The sequence below is a fragment of the Nannospalax galili genome, unplaced genomic scaffold (genome assembly GCF_000622305.1).
Source record: "Nannospalax galili isolate Female #2095 unplaced genomic scaffold, S.galili_v1.0 scaffold697, whole genome shotgun sequence".
NCBI lineage: Eukaryota > Metazoa > Chordata > Mammalia > Rodentia > Spalacidae > Nannospalax > Nannospalax galili.
In genome coordinates this window covers 143,558-161,020 of record NW_008339441.1, presented here as the reverse complement: position 1 = coordinate 161,020, position 17,463 = coordinate 143,558, and the positions used below count along the sequence as shown (strand labels likewise).

Sequence of the window (17,463 nt, the reverse complement as noted above, 5' to 3'; positions counted from 1 at the left end):
ATCCCACAAACCAGAGCATGAAAGTAGTTCTTTAAAACTTTATTATAAAAAAGGATGGGGAACCAGCCCCAGACCAGCTGGGGCAAAGGAGGGCTGGACCGCAGCTGTGGAACAGCAGCAGGGAAGGAGCCAGGACCACTCTCCCCTCACCCCCCATGCTCCAGTCCTACCCACCAAAACCTTAAATAATTTAAATAGCAGTGGTGTCGGTGGGGTGGGAGAGGAGAGGCACCAATGTCTGCAGGAAATGTGAGCCACAGCCAGGGGCAGCCTGGTGAGCTCAGGCTGGGCTTCGGGGCTGCTGTAAGGCAGTGAGGTATTTGAGAGCAGAAGCCCCATAGTGACGTGACAAGTCCTGGTGGAACCCCTCCTTGAGGGCCTGGAGGCAGTCCCTATATGTGGGGCTAGAGCGGAAGCGAGAGATGTCCAGGCTTGGAGCGTGAGGCAAATGGATGGTGAAGGCCTCAGGCAGCACCAAAAGTTCATATTCCTACAAAAGGGGACAGGGCTGAGCCAGGGGGAGATCACAGCTCTGAGAGCAAGTTTAGTAATGGCCTGTAGGAGCCTAAGTACAGGCTTGTGCTGCAGCCCACCAGGGAGAGTCAGAGTGCCTACCCAGAGGGTTCAGATCATAGCAGCCAACAAGGCGCAGTCCTCACCTGTGCATCCAGCTCTATGATGTGAGCCACCTTGTTCCAGCCAAAGCCCACAAAGCGAGGATCATAGCGGGGACAATCATGTGGTACCACCACATAGGGCTCATAGTCAGCTGCCCATTGCACACGGTATGGTGCCCGGGCCTGCCGCCAACGGGCATAATCCGTGGGCATGTGACCCCTTGGCCACTCGTGGTACCTGTGCAGCATGATTAGGCCAGATCAGGACTGAGGCTAGGCGCTCCTGAGCTCATGGGGGTGGGGGTGGGGTGCCCCAGCTGGGAACAGCAGGGCCGAGCATGGCCATTCCTACCTGAAGGTATAGAGAGAGCCTTCGTCCAATAAGGCCAACAGCTCTGCCTTGGAGGTAGGGAAGCTGAAGCGATAGTGCAGGGTCTCGAATGCAGGCACCACCAGAGCTGCCTTCCGACGGCTGCCCAGCTCCAGCTGCTCAATGGAAGCCCTGAGGAAGAGCATGTGGAGAGATGTAACTCAAAACTGAGGGGTCTCACCCCTGCTCAGCCACAGGACCTACCTTTCAGACAGTGAACGCTGCTACCTCCAGTGCACTGGCCACAGGGAGGCAAGGCCTCACCTCCCTGACTCAGTGACAGCCAAGAAAAGGGCCTAATATAATCTCCATTTTGCAGAGGCCACTGAACCCCAGAAAGGAGTGGGGACACAGAAACTTAGGGTTCCCAAGATGCCCCGACCCTGACAGCATTCCACCTCAGGTACTGCGCCTCTCCTACCCTCCAGGCCCACCTGAGGTAGTCGTAGAGGGAGTAGGCAGGCAAGAAGTCAATGTCACTGAGAAAGACGTAAGGTGTGAGGGCCTGGGCCAAGGCCACATTGCGGAGCTGGTTGATTGGGTAGAGGGAACCCTCCCGGTACACCACATGGTAGGCCACATCCTGTCTCGCAGAGAGCACCGCCGAAGTCTCCACAAAATGCAGGAACTGCTGGGCCTCTGCGTCTGTCAGGTACAAGGCCAGGCTCATGGGGCCTGGCCAGTGCCTACACAAGGCTTCCAGCATCTGCAGCCTGGGTGAAGGTGGGTGGTCAGCCCAGCTCAGACCCTCACGAACAGAAGCCCAGGGATGGCTAGAAAACCTCTCCAAAGTTAGCTGCTGCTGACCTCCCCCACTTTTAATCTTCACAACTGCCCCCCCCCCACTCCCAGCTCAGTATGTCCTCGTTTAACAGCTGAGCAAACTAGAAGCCTGAAGTATTGAGACTTGTCCACAATCCCACAGCACCTCAGGGGCAGTTCTAGATAACAGAAAGACTCCAAAGTTTAAGCTCTTTTCACCATCCCTAATGTTTCCAACTTCTGGGATTCCTCCAGGAACAGACTACCTCAGCATCAGGCTACCCAATGAAAGGCTTTTCTCTGATCTCCCCAGTCACAATCCATGCTCTGCTACCCAGGGCTGCCTTAGCACCCTCACCGGTCCATAGAGAGCTGAGCCACCAAGGTGACATCATGAGGCCTAGGAGGTGGCGGCTGGTGGGGCAGGAAGGTGATATGCACACGATACATAGTGAGCTGCTGCTGCTGGAACTCAAAGCAGGGGTCTTCCTCATCCAGCTGTGCCAGAGCCTGTTGCAACTGAGGGGGATCCAGGGACAGAAGGAACAGGGTTGACACAGGACCACATGGCCCCTAGCCAAGGCCCATCAGAGCACAGAGAGCCAAGGCCTCCCCAAGGCAAGGCAAGATGCCCCCCTCACCTGCTCAGCCCCAGGTGGCAGCTGGCTGGGACACCCGAAGAGCTCTCTCCGCAGCAGCCTCCCATCATATCCCAGGAAGGTCAAGTACAAATTGCGGAAGAACTCTGCATGCTTGTTTTTCACCCGCAGCTTCTTTGGTGAGTTCCAGTGGATCACCTGGGACCCAGGAGGGTATCAGTAGAGGGCTGAGAACAGAAAGGGAGCAAGAGTCTCCATCCTGTGCACCTCCCCTGCCACATACACACACTCGGCAGTCCCAGATCTCACTTACCTTGAGGTCAGCTGCCTCCAGGTAGCAGCGCTCGGCCAACGTGTGGTCTGACAGCTGCACGTTCCAGACACAAGGCAGGGGCTGTACCAGCTCTGGGTGCTCCTTAATGACAGCATTCAAGATGTCCTGGCAGAGACAGCCATCACATCTCAGTCCCCAGTTGTGCCCCTCAGCCCTGCTCCCACAAAGGTTTCTACAGACCTGGTCAGCCAGGGACGTGGCAGACAGAGTGAGGAGCTCTCGCTTCGCAGTTGGCTTCCACATCTGCTCCCAGCCTGCTTGACGAAGCTGGTCCAGCCGCAGCAGGATCACACCTACCAATGGGAAAAGGTTGCTGTGCCCACTAGGGACAGCCAACTCTTGGGGGCTAGGCATCATGAAGGAATCTTTTTTTGTTATTTAGTAGTAGGATGAGCCCAGGACTTTACATTTCCTCTACCACTGAGCTATACCCCCAGCCCTTTTAAAAAAATTTGAGACAAGGTCTCTTTAAGTTACCCAGGCTGGACTTGAACTTACAGTCTTTCTGCCTTAGCCCCCAAAGTAACTGGGATTACCAGAACACATCAGCTGCATATCTTTGATTAATGGTGCTTTGGTCAACCATAAAACATACACTATGGTGGTACCATGATTATAATAAAAAACTACCACTTAGGGCTGGAAATGTGGCTCTGTTTATGCATGCATCTAGCATGCATAAAGCAATAGGTTAGATTCAGAACACTGCATAAACCAGGTGGGGCAGCAGAGGCAGGAGGATCAGAAGTTCAAGGTCATCCTCAGCTATATAGTGAGTTCAAAGCCAGCCGAGACTGCATGAGACCCTATCAAAAAATAAAACCACTACCTAGCTTTTTTCCTATGCCTCTTCCACTTTTAGCTATACACATATTTGCCATTGTTACCATTGCCTCTTATCCAGTACCGTGTGCTGTGCAGGTTTGTGGTCTGGAAGCACAAGTCACACCAACAGCCTAGTGAATGCTAAGCTACTCATTCTAGGTTTTCATAAATACACCCTGTGGTGTTTGTGCAGCAATGAAATTGCCTAATGGCAAATTTCTCAGAACATGTCCCCATTGTTAACGCAGGACTGTATCTTCTGATGGTTCAGACATAATCACCCCATAATTCCCTAGGGTAGAGAGGAGGTGCTTTACACAGCTTCCACAGCCCTCCCTACACAGTCACCGTCTCTCACTTGGTAATGCCAGGGCTATCTTAACTCTCCCCGTGTCATAGATGAGAAAGTGAGTCACAAAAGAATGAATGCACTGGCCATAGTCATTCAGTACAGACAGCCAAGGTGGAGCTGTTTTCTTCATGTCCGTTTCACAGCACTGGCAGAGCTCTTCCTGGAAGCTTCCTAGCATTCTGTGCCATTACCTGCCCCACCCCAAAGCCCCAGCAGTCCACCTTCTCACCTCCCCCACCACAATCCCCACCTGTGTTAAATCCCCGGCCCAAGGCAGGCCAGGGTCTATGGTTCTTCCAGAGGTTTCCCAGGTACCAGTTGCTCTGGTTCTCCACGAGACCGATCACCTGCTCATCTGGGAGGGGAGGACATTAGGGTGCTGCCCAAGGCTACCTGGGGATGTGGACTTAGGGCTAGACCATGGCGGACGGGAGGGCTGGGTAAGCTGGGGAGGGGAACCTGGTGAGGTGAACCTGGCTAGGCCAGGGGTCTCAGGCATCTCACCAGAAAAGTGAGCAAAGAGTGCCCAGAGTTCTGCGATATCGGAGGCAAAGGTGACATCCGTGTCCAGGACAATGACTCGGGCCAGGCTGAGAGGTAGGGCACTGGGAAGCACTAGCTTCATTAGTCCATAGAAGCCAGAGTAGTGCTTGTTGGGGATCCAGGAAATCAGTGGCTACAGGTGGGAACATACCAAGTGGCAGAGTGGAAAGCACTTGAGGACCCCCAAAAAGAGGAATTTGAGCTCCTGGAGGTGTGATGGGACAGGGCCCCACCTCTCCTATCCCACCCCCACCCCCCACTGCTGGGAGTAAGAAGAGGGTGGGCCCATATGAGCAGAATTGCAGAAGTGGGGACTCCTGCCTTGAGCTCCTCAGCATCATAGAAGCTGACCACCATAGCGGGCACCATCCACGTGCGGAAGAGTGTGTCCAGGATGCTTCTGGCCACAGCATCAGTCACCAGGTGGAGATGTAGGGGGTTTTTCCTTTTGGATGGAGAGAGGAAACCTGACAGGCCGGCACAGGATTATCCCCACAGGCCCAAAGGTGGATGTTCATCTCCTGCAAAGAGCTCTGGGGATGTTTTGATGGCCATTCATAGGAAGAGGGCTTCAGTTTCCTTATCTGTCCCCATGTCACAGAGGAGGAAACCAGTGCCCAGGAGGCTTTGTCCCCTCCCTGTTCCTGACCCTCCTCAGGACACCTGGCTGTACCTGTAAAACAGCACTGATTTGACCAGGGTGACGACCTCTCGGCTGGAGTTGTATCCTGCACACACAATGGCCACCTGCAAGAGCTGGAAGGGGGCACCCAGGTTAACAGCAGTCTCCAGCCTAGCAGTCCTGGCTTAGAGCAGTGTACCCACATTTCACCAGTGGGCAATCAGAAGTAGAGGAGGCTCATACTCCAGGTGTTCACAGCAGTATGGCTAATGCCAGACCTACTGCCAGGTGCTGTGATTCCCACAGCTGCCCAGCTGGAAGGGCTGAGGGCACCAAGCCCTGGGGAATGGCAGCGAAAGGCAGCCCTGTGTCAGGTCAGATGCCAGGTGCTGTGATTCCCACAGGTGCCCAGCTGGAAGTGCTGGGGGCACCGAGCCCTGGGGATGGCAAGCACTAGGGGCCGTGCACCTACCTCGCACTTGGGTGACAGTGGCAGCTGCAGGACGGAGGCAGAGAGGTTGTGGTTGCGGTGCGGGTCTTCATCAATGGAGGCAGCTGCCCTCAGCCCGTCTAAAAAGACACGTGGCGTGAGGAGGCAGCAGGCACACCCAGGCCCCCAGCTTCCCACCGGGCTCGCGGCGCTCACACTCGGGGTCCCCTCCGAACAGGAAGAACCCGACCAACAGCAACAGGACCAGCAGCAGCGCGACGGCCCCCAGTGCCCGGGGTCGCCCACGGGGCAGCATGGCTGGCTGTGGGGCTCAGGGCGGGGCGCGACCCCGGGCTGCGGGCTCCATCGCTGGCCCTGCGGACGGAGGAGGAGAGGAGGGTCAGCGCTGGGCCGCGGGGCCCGACGGCAGCCAGCCCGGTGTCCTCCCTGCTCTCAGTCGCCGCCCTCACCTGCTCCTGCGGCTCGGGGCAGGCCAAGCTCCTCCAGAAGCCTCCCGGCTGCGGGGACCCGAGCAGAGGCGCCAGCCGGCCCCGCCCCCAACCTGGGCTCAGGTTTCACCTTCGCTTGGCTGAGCTCGAAGAGGCGGGGAGACCCCTGAGCCTGACCCCGCCCCTGCCTCGCTTCCGACGGCCCTGCAGCCCACGGGGAACCTGAAACTCCTTTTTCCGGACGGTTTCCACCAAAACTCTGGGAGAGCTGAAGTCCGTGGGGACAGCTTTCCAGCAAGGCCCCGTCCCCGCTACCTGCCCTCAGCCCATCCCCCCTCCTGGCTCTGGAACCTCCCCGCCCCTTTCCTCCTCCTAAGGATCCCGGGCTCGGGATCAAAGGGACACACGGAGTAAGGGGGATGGGATCGGAATGTTGGGCTACAGGGGTCGGAGACACCTGCTATGGTCTGGGACAGGGCGAGACCTGCGGAGACCTGCTGGTAGCCGCGCTTCTCCGGGACTCTCCACCTTCTTCCCTGACCCTTAGTCCAGGTGGCTCAGCCGTGCCCTGGAGCGGCCAGGGCAAGAGCGCACTTTTGAAGGCCACCTCCCTCATGAGAGCTGGCGAAGGGCCTTATTGCCACCTGGGCAGGGCTGGGGATCCCCTGCCTAGGCTAGAGTGCTGGGATTGTGCTTCAAGGTCTGGCCCCTTCCTCGCTCCTCCTCTCCTCTCAGCGTGTCTCTGGCACGCCTGGGAGCCTGGAGGCGTGCTGGGTTGTGAAGGAGAAGCGCTATAGTCCACCGAGCACGTACTTCGTGCCAGGCCCTGAGCTAACATCAATCCAGGAACACAAGACTGGGTTCTGCCCCAAGTGTCAAAGCAACCTGTCCCACAAGAGGTCCCTCTGGCTCCTTCCAGTCCAGGAAGCATGCTCCTTCCCCTTCCCCAGAACTCTTTCACCTAAGGATTTTCTAGCTCGGGTCCTGTCCTTGACTCTCCCTCTGCCTGGAATGTAGATATATCTTTCCACATCCCTTTGCTTATCTTCTTCCTAGCTCCTCTTGGGAAGCTGAAGTTGCCTGTTTATTGTCTTCTTGCTCAAGATACCTTGTTTGTCATGTCTTGTGGGTCCCCGGGGGCACACATTCCAAGTGCTCAGTTTGTGTGGAAAGTGGGTGGGAATGAGAACCTGCCCTCTAAGTACTCCACTGGGCCTCACCTGGGGCTCAGGCTGGGCCCTTTAGCCCAGTCCAACTATAAAATGTGAGGCCAACCCACAAACAGCAGCCTGGGACTGACTCCTCCCCTGGGTGGCCAGGATGCCTTTCTCTCAGAGATGGGCTCAGCCAATGGGTCTTTGGAGGCCAGGAGTAACGTTGCTATGGAGACCGATGGTAGCTCCTCCTACTTCTAGAAATTGAGAGAAAACCCTGGTGTCCAGAGCTTTGAGTTCCAGCGTCTGTCTCCATCTTCAGTCTGCCGTTGGGATGGGGCCCTCAACAGAGATGGTTTGTGGGAGTTAAATGTGAAAGGGCAGGTGGAGGGAGGGGGATCACAGGTAGGGTCTAGTCCAAGTTAAGTCTTCCATAAAGAGAGGTGAGTGGAGACCCTGGGTCTGCAGATCCCACTGTGATCACTCATCATTGCTCCCTCCAGGACAGGGGGAGCACCCGGGGCGGGGGTGAGAAAGGGCTGAGATGCTGGGCCCTCAAGGAGTTGTTCTGGAGTCTTGGGGGTTGGGAGAGACATGAGTTTTGGTCCTCTGGAGCTTAGACCCTATTTAGTTCAGCTCTGTCCAGGACTTTACTTTTTTTGTTTTTGTTCTGCTGTTGCTACTACTGCTGTTTTTGAGGCAATCTCACTGTAGCCCCAGCTGCCCTGAAACTCCCTATGTAGACTAGGCTCCATCTCTGAGTGCTGAGATCCACCTGCCTTCTGAGTGCTGGGATTAAAGGCATGTGCCACCACACCAGGCCCTAGGACTTTACTTTTTAAAATGTATTATTTTTATTTTATGTGTGTGTTTGCCTGCATGTATATAAGAATATAATACGTGCCAGAAGGCATCAGATCCTCTGGAACATACGATTGTTACATATGATTGTGAGCTGCCATCTGGATGCTAGGAACAGAACCTGAGTCCTCTGCTAGAGCAGCAAGTGCTTTTATCCATGCTTTTACCCCAGAGTATCTCTCCAGCCCCCTAACACTTTACTTAGTGACCTTGGACCAGTCCAGCCCCTTCCCTGGGCCTCTGGTGTCCTTAGCTGTACCTGTCCAACTGGTCTTTCTCTCTTCCCCTGTGACTTGGGCAGACTGAAGGAGTGGGGATTGGGTCCAATTTGCCCAGAGGCCTTCAGCCCAACTGGGTGGCCAGGCCCAGGCAGGGGTCCAGCAGGGAGGGGCCACCTGCCAGCCTATAACACAACTGTTCTTTGTCTCTGAAGTCTAATCAGGCTCAGGATCTAGAGAGGAAATTCAGAGAGCTCTGTTGCTGCCAACCTGGCTGGGCCTGATCCCCCTGTCCTGGAGGGAAGCAGAGCAAACAGGCTCCAGTGCCCTTCACTTTCTGTCCTAGGGTAGGGGTGGGGGGTTGGATGGGATAGGGGTGGAGTCCCGTGTACCACTCTGTCCTCCTTGCCTCTCCTTCTCCACAGCACAAGACTTTCACTTTTGGGAATGGTAGAGAATTCTTGTGCAAGGGTATTTGCCCACATGTGCACACCCTCACTCTGTAGCTGCAGAGGAGGCTGGAGGAATAGCCAAAGGGAAATAAAGTCGTTGAGTCTGTGAGGTAGAAGAAAGGAAAAACCACATATTGCCCAGTTCCCTGAGCCCAAGTCCTAATCCCAATGGCTAACAGGCCTCAATATGTGACAGTCCTACTGGCCAAAAGACACTGCCACAGGCCTTTTGGTCAGCGCCTTGCTCTGCTACTTTGGCCAAGTACTTGGGCCTCTCATAACCCATCTGTGAACAAGAGTTCTTACCACCCTGACAAAGGTTTATTGTGTTAGTTACTAGTCCCATGGCTGTGACAAAATACCTGACAAAAAAGCAACTTAAGAAATGGATTTGTTGGGGCTGGAGAGATGGCTCAGTGGTTAAGAGCACTGGTTGTTCTTGCAGAAGACCTGGGTTCAAATCCCAGCACCCACATGGCAGCTAACAACTGTCTGTAACTCCAGTTCCAAGAGATCCAGCAGCCTCTTCTGTCTTCCGTGGGCATTGCACAACATGGGTGCACTTACCTACATGCAAGCCATACACGCATACACATAAATTAAAAATAATAAATAAATAGAATATTTTTTAAAATTGAAAAAAGAAAAAAACAATGTAGACTTCGTTAAAATTAAAGAAGGCTTAGATTGCAAAATTCAAAATATCTAGTTTGTTCACCACTTATTCTTCTATTATTTTTATTTTATTATTATTCTCTCCTGGAGAAGCAACAGGCAAGAATGAGCATGGCTCCACAGCTGATAAAAGGGGGAGGAAAGTATGGCTATCTAATATGGTACTTTAAATGCCAAGGCTCTGGGCCAGACTAAACCATCATCCCAATCATGATGTGGCAGCCATTCTTTTTTATTTAACTTAAAAAACAAACAAATGAACAAAGTCTCACTCTGTAGCTCAGGCTGGACTGGAACTGACTACAGAGATCAGACTGGCTTCAACCTTGCAGAGATCCTTATGACTTTGCCTCCTGAGTGTTGGGATTACTTACAGGCATGTGCCACCATGCCCAGTATTTAAAAAGTTGGTATGGGAACTGGAGAGATGGCTTAGTGGATAAGAACACTAACTGCTCTTGCAGAGAACCCAGGTTTGATTCCCAGCACCCATATGGTGGCTAACAATTCCAGAGGATCCTATACATGACACAGGTACACTTACATACATGCAGGCAATAATATACTCATACATGTAAAATAAAAATTAAAAAAATTTTAAGTTGGTTTTGTTGTTGTTGGGATTTTTTGAGACAGTCTCACTCTGTAGCCTGACTGGCCTGAACCTGGCTATGTAGACCTCATACTCACAGAGATTCATCTGTCTCTGCCTCCCAAGTGCTGGGCTTAAAGGTATGTGGCACCACGCCCAGATAAAAAAAATTGAAATTTATATTGTTTTATTTTATGTGAATGAGTGTTTTGCCTGCATGCATGTAGGTGCACTGCATGTGTGCAATGCTTGTGAAGACAGAAGAGGCATCAGATCCCCTAGAACTGGAGTTACCAATGCTTGTTAGCTGCCACATGGGTGCTAGGAACAGAACCTGAGTCCTCTGCAAGAGCAGTCAGTGCTCTTAACAGCAGAGTCACCTCTCCAATCCCTAAAATGTATTTTTTAAATGAGTATTTTTTAACCCCTAAACCATCTCTCCAGCTGCTTTATGAGGTTTTTTTTTTTTTGTCTTTTTGAGACAGGGTCTCCCTGTAGCCCCAGCTGTCCTGGAACTCACAAAGATCCGCCTGCCTCTGCCTCCCAAGTGCTGGGATTAAAGGCGTGCGCCACCACGCCCCGCTTTATGAGCATTTTTTAAAAGACAGGATCAGTCTGTAGCCCTGCTGGCCTGGAACTCCCTATGTAGACAGGGCTGGCCTCAAATCCACCTGCCTCTGACTCCCAAGTGCTGGGATGAAAGGCCAGTGCCACTACGCCTGGCAACGTGCACTTATTAGCGTATATTAATTGCACAAAATAATGGGTTTCACTCTGACATTTTCATACATGTAGCTAACATCCTGGCTGGGCGTTATTAAGTATATCCTGTTTTCCTCTTAAAACAATATCTGGTAAAGGGGATTAAGCAAACAAAGTGTTACAAATCTCAGGATCACTAAATCCGCGGCCTCGGTTCCTATTGGTGCAATCTTCCACGCCTCTCTTCTCAAAGCCAATCAGCTGTGTCCCCAGAGCGCGTTCCCACAGTTCACCTCTGCAACGCCGCTACCCTGTTTAGGAAGGGATCCCAGAGTTACTCCCATCCCTCCCGGTTGAGGGTTGGGAGGTGCATCCGAGGTAGAAAATGTTGAGTTCCGTTCCGAGTTCAAGGACCTAGTCTGCTCTTAACCATTTTACAGAGGGGGAAACCGAAGCGCAAAGCAGGAAGCGTGTGGCACAAGGTCATCCATCCCTTACGGGGAGCAGAAGGCTGGGCCAGAGTGCTATCCGCGGACCTGGAGGTCCAGCAGTGGGTTTGAGGGAGCTGGAACCGAAGTCAGGGCACGAGATCTGCTTGCTAGGCTAGGCTTGCCTCCTTGCTGCCTCAGTTAACTCCGTTTTTATGGGCGGCTGGCTAGACGCGCCCCTGCTGAGACACAGTCCGTTTCGAGACTACCCATGCCTCCCCAAGTCTGACTGAAGCTCCATTCTGCGCTTTCCAGCCCAATCCCTTTATAGTTCGAGCCTCTCGGCGATCTGCTGAAAAGCCTGAGGGTTCGTACTCTTTCTCTCTACCAAGAACTGTTCAGACTGCCGCGGCGCCGTCACTGCGCAGGCTCCAGGCTAGTCAACCGAGAAGGCGGAAGAGCCGGGTCCCCGCGGCTCAGCCAGCGTCGCGGGCCATTGACAGGACGGAGCGGGTAGGGCGGGCTCCGGCCGCGGGGTGGTGCCGCAAGAGATGGGGTGAAGGGGCGTCTTCAGGCGCCTGCGTCACTCTCAACCTGGGCTGCGGAAGTTGAGCAACCGAGAGGCGGGTTTAGGGCCGGAAGCAGGAAGGAGGGCGCAGGAAGCAGGGCTACGCGGCCAGTCGCCCTGTGGGTCCGTGGGTCTGTCCGCGCCCGGGGTCTGTCGGTGCCCTGAGCAGGATGGAGAAGCTGCGGCTCCTGGGCCTCCGCTACCAGGAGTACGTGACTCGGCACCCGGCTGCCACGGCCCAGCTGGAGACGGCAGTGCGCGGCCTCAGTTACCTGCTGGCAGGTGCCACCCTGACCTTTGATCCAGTTCTTTGGGACCCTGACCCTGATGGCCCTCTCCTTGCAGTCTCGAGTAGTAACCGCTGAGCTTGAGTTCTACCTAGGTTCCTGTGGCACACAGGGAGGGGGAAGTAGGGGACCCGGAGCTGCACGGTGCAGCAAATGCCCACAATCGCCTCGTGTACCTTCTTCTCCAGGTCGCTTCTCGGATTCTCACGAGCTGTCAGAGTTGGGTGAGCTGGATTCTGGGCTGGGGAGGGGGCGACCTGGGCATGGGAGAGCTTGCAAAGGACATGACACCCTGGCTCTGGGCCTTGGGTTGCCTGTTAGATTGCAGTGCCATGAACAAATGGGACAGGTTCAGCTGTCTACTGGCCAAGCCCTTTGGTGTTTCTAGGGTCAGGAGACACTTGTGAGGACCTTGACTGGCCGTACACTCAGGGTTTTGCTCAGGGTTAAGGGATGACTTAACATTCTATAAGTATGAGGCACTGTTGTTCTCACCATCTAGTTGAGGAAACAGAAGTTAAGTGAGGCTGGGAAACAGGCACTGATGTCAGGACCAAATTTAAATCCAGATCGCCCAGGATCCAGGATCCCAGCACCGTAAGTTCCTCAGCAGTGTTTGCTCAGTGAGTGCTGGAGGTGACAGTCCTGAAAAGGATGGATTTTGAAAAGTAGACATGGTCTAGACCTTCAGGGGACAATCTGCAGAGGGAGGGAGTGTGAGGATGTGAGGAAACAGGCCAATGACCATTTGGTACATGACAAGCAGTTCTGAGCAGCTCAGTGACCAGTGCTGTCCAGCAGTGCAGGCACTGGTTTGTCACTGAAATCAGCTTGTCTCTTACTTGTCCAGATGTTCACACAAGGTCATCCTGGGGAGGATGGGGCTTGAGGAAGTGGATGGAGAGGCAGGTTGGTTTCCACATAGTCTGTGGGTGGCTGAGTACTTATGACAAGTGATCTCTGGAGCTGAGGGAAAGGTGAGAAGGGTGGAGGTTGCATAGAGCCAGCCTCCTAAGACCACACTCTGTTCCTCAGTATACTCTGCCTCTAACCTGCTTGTGCTGCTCAACGACGGGATCCTTCGGAAGGAACTCCGGAAAAAGTTGCCTGTGGTGAGGATTCTGCCAGGAGCAGAGGGTGGGGAGGAACAAAGGAGTGGTGGCTAACAGGGACCCAGGAACAAAGCAGTGGTGACCAACCTGTGCACACGGCACATATTACAATCTCCCAAGTATGAGACATTCTTGGGTCCTTATGAGCCTTAGTGGAAGAGACAGTAGTACAAGAGGCAGTCCCAGGCCACCCAGCTTGGAATTGGGTGTTTGAACATGAGGGTGAAGTTTGGAAAGGGGGAACTCCATACCTGCCAGTGAGGCCCTCTTTCTATAAGACAGCACTTGGGGTAGGGAGGCTCCCTGACCTCTGGGTTCTTGCAGTCGCTGTCCCAGCAGAAGCTGCTGACATGGCTGAGCGTGCTGGAATGTGTGGAGGTGTTCATGGAGATGGGGGCCGCCAAGGTTTGGGGCGAAGTGGGCCATTGGCTCATCGTTGCCCTCATCCAGCTGGCCAAGTAGGTGGGACTGTGGGGGACAGGACTGAGGTGGGGTGACCCAGGCCATCTATAAGAAGGGTGCTCAGCAGAGCAGCCCTCCTCCCTGCTTTCTAGCCATGTCCCCCAGCCCTGCCATACTCCCCAACCCAGGGCTGTCCTCCGGATGTTCCTGCTGATCTGGTTCAAGGCTGGCATCCAGACCTCACCCCCCATTGTTCCACTGGACAGGGAGGCCCAGGCACAGCCCTCGGGTAAGCTGCTTCTCTGCTGTGGAGTGTAACAGGGCATGGGACTGATCTGTGGATTTGGATTTGGAGCCAACCAACATGGATGTGTAGGCAGAGTACATGTCCCACCAGCTTATCACCCATTCTATAGACAAGAAGTATGATTAGGTTGGGGGAAAATCAGAACTTGATTATTTATCAAGTTGGGGATATTTATTTTGTGATGCTGGGAATCAAACCCAGGGCCTCATGTATGCTAGGCAAGTGCTCTACCACTGAGCTACATCCCCAAGAACTTGGAACTTGTGGTACCAAAGTCCTCATTCTGTCTTGTGTGCTGCAGGAAGAGGGGACAGAACATCAGCACAAGGTAGGTGGGCTGCCAACCTTGTCTCAGCTTGGTTCTGTATCATAGGCCACAGCCTCAGAAGGCAGGCTGGCAGCTTTGGACCCTTTTGTCAGCCTCAAGCCTGCCCCTCCCCTTGAGCAGGCACAGTACTTGCTTCTGACATAACTCCTGGAAAGTAAAGGATTGAGAAGATATGGCCCTGTGGTGCTATAGCCCCCACAGCTGTGCTTGGGCTCTCCCTGCCTGACTCCAGTGCTTTGGAAGTCTAGGTTCTTTGCTGGTTTTGGCCGGGGATAATACCGACATTTCCCTGAGCCAGGGAGAATTCCAGAATATGTCCCTCTGTAGACAGGTACCTTGTTGAACCAAAACCTCTGGATGTGATTTCCTCAGCTCAACTGCTGCCTTAGGAACAAGCCCCTGTGTTCTCTCTATAGCCCGTGAGCATTCACTGTATGCACATTCTCTGCAGGCTGTGCTGGAAGTGTATCCCTCATACAGTATGGCTTGTCTATCCCTGCTAGATGGCAACCACAGCCTGGGCAGCCAGGAGCAGTCATATGTGGGGAAGCGATCAAACAGAGTTGTGCGAACCCTCCAGAACAGTAAGTGGAGAATGTAGCTGGACTGGGCCCCTAGGTGCTGAGGTCAGCGTGAACCCAAGAGACTGGCTTCCATCAGTGTCCACCTTGGTACCTGGCTTACTCATCTGTCATTCTTGTGTTCTAGGTCCGTCCATACACTCGAGGCACTGGGGAGCCCCCCAACAGCGGGAAGGACGTCAGAAACAACAGCAGGAGGAGCTGAGAACACCCCCAACACCCCTGGGGCTGCAGGAGACCATTGCAGAGTCTTTGTACATCACCCGGCCACTGTTGCATTGTATCCTTAGCTGGGCTAGGGGCAGGTGGGGGAGGAATTGAGCTGGACCCTACACTGGAGACATCCTTGATGCCTTGCCGTCAGTGCTCAGCTTGGGCTTGTGGGGTCAGCAGTCATGGACACCCTGGCTGCTCGCCGGTGTGGTGGACGTGACTAGGTGAGCATGGGCCAGTGGCTCCACTCCTTGCCCAGGGCCTTCCCCAGCAGCCTCTACCTATCCCTGTGGACTCCCAGTCTCCTTCCCTCTCAGGGACATATATCATGCTTGTCCCTGATTATGTGCCTTTCCCACAGCCTGAGCCTCCTGAGTGACAGGAAGGGCCTGACCCGGAGGGAGCGGCTGGAGTTGCGGCGCCGCACCATCATGTTACTCTACTACCTGCTGCGTTCCCCATTCTACGACCGCTTCTCTGAGTAAGGACTGTCATCAGATCAGCAGGGGTGGCCATGTGCAGGGAGAGGGGAGGGCTTAACTGAGCACCTTTTGGGTCTGGTACTGTCCCACTGTGCCACCTGGCATGCCCTCAGAGCTGTCAGACCATCCACCAGTGTGAGTGTGAGTGAGTGTGAACACTTGTTGGCAAGAGAGACACTGAGGGCAGGGTCAGAGCACTTCTAGGAGGTCACCCAATCAGTGGTGGATGCAGGCCTTCCACCTCCAGCTCCCTTCCACAATAGGTTGTTACCCACTTCTCAGAGCAGGTAATAAACAGCAAAGGAACTAGGCAGTTAAACAGGGATCCCAGCCACGCTGTCACTGCTGAGCCCAATCCATGCTGGTCACCTATAAGGGACCAGAAGCCCCACCTTAGCCACAGAAAAATCTCCCAAAAAAGCCTGCTGGGGCAGTTGTTTGTAAGGCCAGATCTGTGGTGGAGTATCTGAGCAGGGGCTGGGGCTGAGACTACTGGGTTCATCTTCTTGCCTATGAAATAGGTCCAATGATGGTGTTATTCTGACAGATTGTTGTAGGGGCCAGGAGACTGACCGCATTTGGTGGTGCGTGGTATACAGTGAGCTGGTGGTAAACATTAGGTGTCCCTTGCCCAATGTTGGGGGTCAAGCCCAAGACCTCACACAAGTATGTCACCCAAGTTGTACCCTAGCCCACGTATGTTTTGTCTTACCATTTCTTTCAGTGTTACCAGCATTGTCATATCTCATCCTGAGTTTCCCTGTGGAAATCCCCATCTTAAATAGCAAGGCTCTCTCTGAGCCAAGGGGGCCTTAGCACTGTGTGCCTTTCCTGAGTCTCTCAAGCGCAGGTAGGCTTACCTCACTCTAGAACCTTCCAGGGTACAGATCCTACTACAGTGTGAGCCTTAGGACACTGTGTTATTGAATGTCAATGGCAGGAAGGCAGGAGAGAAGAGAGAGTAAAGTGAAGCAGCGTATCTGCAACGTGATGTGTGCAAACTGCCAATCCAGCAGCTGTGGATAATGGGTGTAGTTTGGATAGAGAGAATGCCAGTGTGACCCTGCTGTACTAGGGTCCATCCCAGCCTTTTGTCTTCTGGGGAGCCTGGTGGTCAGTGAAGGCCTGTAGTTCCTGATGTGCAGAGAGCCACTCCCCTACTCAGTGTGCTGTTTCTCTTCCCCCATCCAGAGCCAAGATCCTCTTCCTACTCCAGCTGTTGACGGACCACATCCCTGGTGTAGGCCTAGTGGCGAGTAAGCATGGCAGGCAGGGGGTTGTGGAATGTCCTGTGGTGTATATGGGCTCCATCTCTGTGTCTGTCTGGCAACCTTCCACCTGCCTCCGTGACCTGGAATAGTAGGAGGGTGCCTCATCTGGTGGAGATTCTGGGGCAGAGAAGGGGCCTTTGTAGATATCCCACTAAAGAAGATGACTGGCCAGTCAAACTGCTTGGCTCCCCTGAGCTCAAGAGTCATTGTCTGTAAGGCAGGAGTTGCAGCTGGCAGTGCAGATGTGAGCTGATGAACTGGTGGCAGTGGCCTCCCTGACTCCTGCCCCCCTCTCATTGCAGGGCCACTCATGGATTACCTACCCTCCTGGCAGAAAATTTATTTCTACAATTGGGGCTGACAGACATCTGGGAGTGGGTGCCAAGCCAGGCAGGTGGCAAGCTCTGCTACTCTGGGCAGGGCCTGCCTCCGCCCTCTAGTCCCCCAGGCCAGTCTTCCCTAATAAAACTGACTCTGGCAGCAGCCCAGCATGTGGCTCTCTGTGTCCACTGTTCAGCAGCTCTCCTGGAAGACCCTGCTCCCAGCCCTGGTCCCCCATCAGCATTCCTCTTCACACCTAGGATGGAGCCACTGCAGCCTGCTCCTTGTCACTGGGCAGGAAGTCACCACCAGGCCCAAGGGCCGGCTTTGTCATACCACAGTAGTCCTGTGACTTATGTCTCCTTGAACATGGATGTTACTTGCCTCAGTAGATGTGGGACTGGGTGCTTCCTTCTTGCTGGGCCCTGGTAACACAAGCCAAACCAGTCCATGGATAACCATGATCTAGTATGCCTTCTGGCCAGGCCTCTGTCTGCCCTACAAGGCTATATAGCCAGCCAGCCAGCCAGCAACCCTCCCTCCCTCCCTCCCTTTTTTTTAAAGATAGAGTCTTAGTGGCCTGAAATGTAGTATGTAGTCCAGGCT

General features: G+C 54.0%; 2 protein-coding genes across 6 annotated transcripts; one reads left to right on the top strand and one right to left on the bottom strand.

The window, feature by feature from the left end:
* Positions 1-194: 194 nt before the first annotated feature.
* Positions 195-5,958, bottom strand: Large2 (LARGE xylosyl- and glucuronyltransferase 2). The gene is made up of 15 exons (XM_008834159.3): positions 5,925-5,958; positions 5,671-5,829; positions 5,497-5,594; positions 5,076-5,158; positions 4,724-4,847; positions 4,364-4,535; positions 4,110-4,214; positions 2,863-2,975; positions 2,662-2,787; positions 2,391-2,546; positions 2,108-2,268; positions 1,422-1,700; positions 970-1,119; positions 660-855; positions 195-490 (listed from the first exon to the last, which is right to left on the bottom strand). The coding sequence occupies exons 2-15, from the start codon at positions 5,768-5,770 to the stop codon at positions 281-283; spliced, it is 2,073 nt and encodes a 690-aa protein (XP_008832381.1). The 5' UTR covers positions 5,771-5,829; positions 5,925-5,958; the 3' UTR covers positions 195-280.
* A 4,676-nt stretch (positions 5,959-10,634) lies between these two features.
* Pex16 (peroxisomal biogenesis factor 16) lies at positions 10,635-17,024 on the top strand. 5 transcript variants are annotated; one of them, XM_029564068.1, is made up of 13 exons: positions 10,635-11,039; positions 11,378-11,498; positions 12,029-12,064; positions 12,876-12,952; positions 13,277-13,410; positions 13,543-13,643; positions 13,880-13,989; positions 14,441-14,573; positions 14,698-14,850; positions 14,935-15,007; positions 15,145-15,264; positions 16,457-16,521; positions 16,839-17,024. In XM_029564068.1, the coding sequence occupies exons 5-13, from the start codon at positions 13,337-13,339 to the stop codon at positions 16,895-16,897; spliced, it is 888 nt and encodes a 295-aa protein (XP_029419928.1). In that variant the 5' UTR covers positions 10,635-11,039; positions 11,378-11,498; positions 12,029-12,064; positions 12,876-12,952; positions 13,277-13,336; the 3' UTR covers positions 16,898-17,024. The 5 variants fall into 5 exon arrangements, 4 of the variants coding, with proteins under 4 accessions (XP_029419928.1, XP_029419927.1, XP_017653930.1 ...); XM_029564067.1 differs by lacking the exons at positions 10,635-11,039; positions 11,378-11,498 and adding an exon at positions 11,514-11,835; XM_017798441.2 differs by lacking the exons at positions 10,635-11,039; positions 11,378-11,498 and adding an exon at positions 11,517-11,835 and having other exon boundaries at positions 13,963-13,989; positions 14,493-14,573.
* The last annotated feature ends 439 nt before the right edge of the window (positions 17,025-17,463 follow it).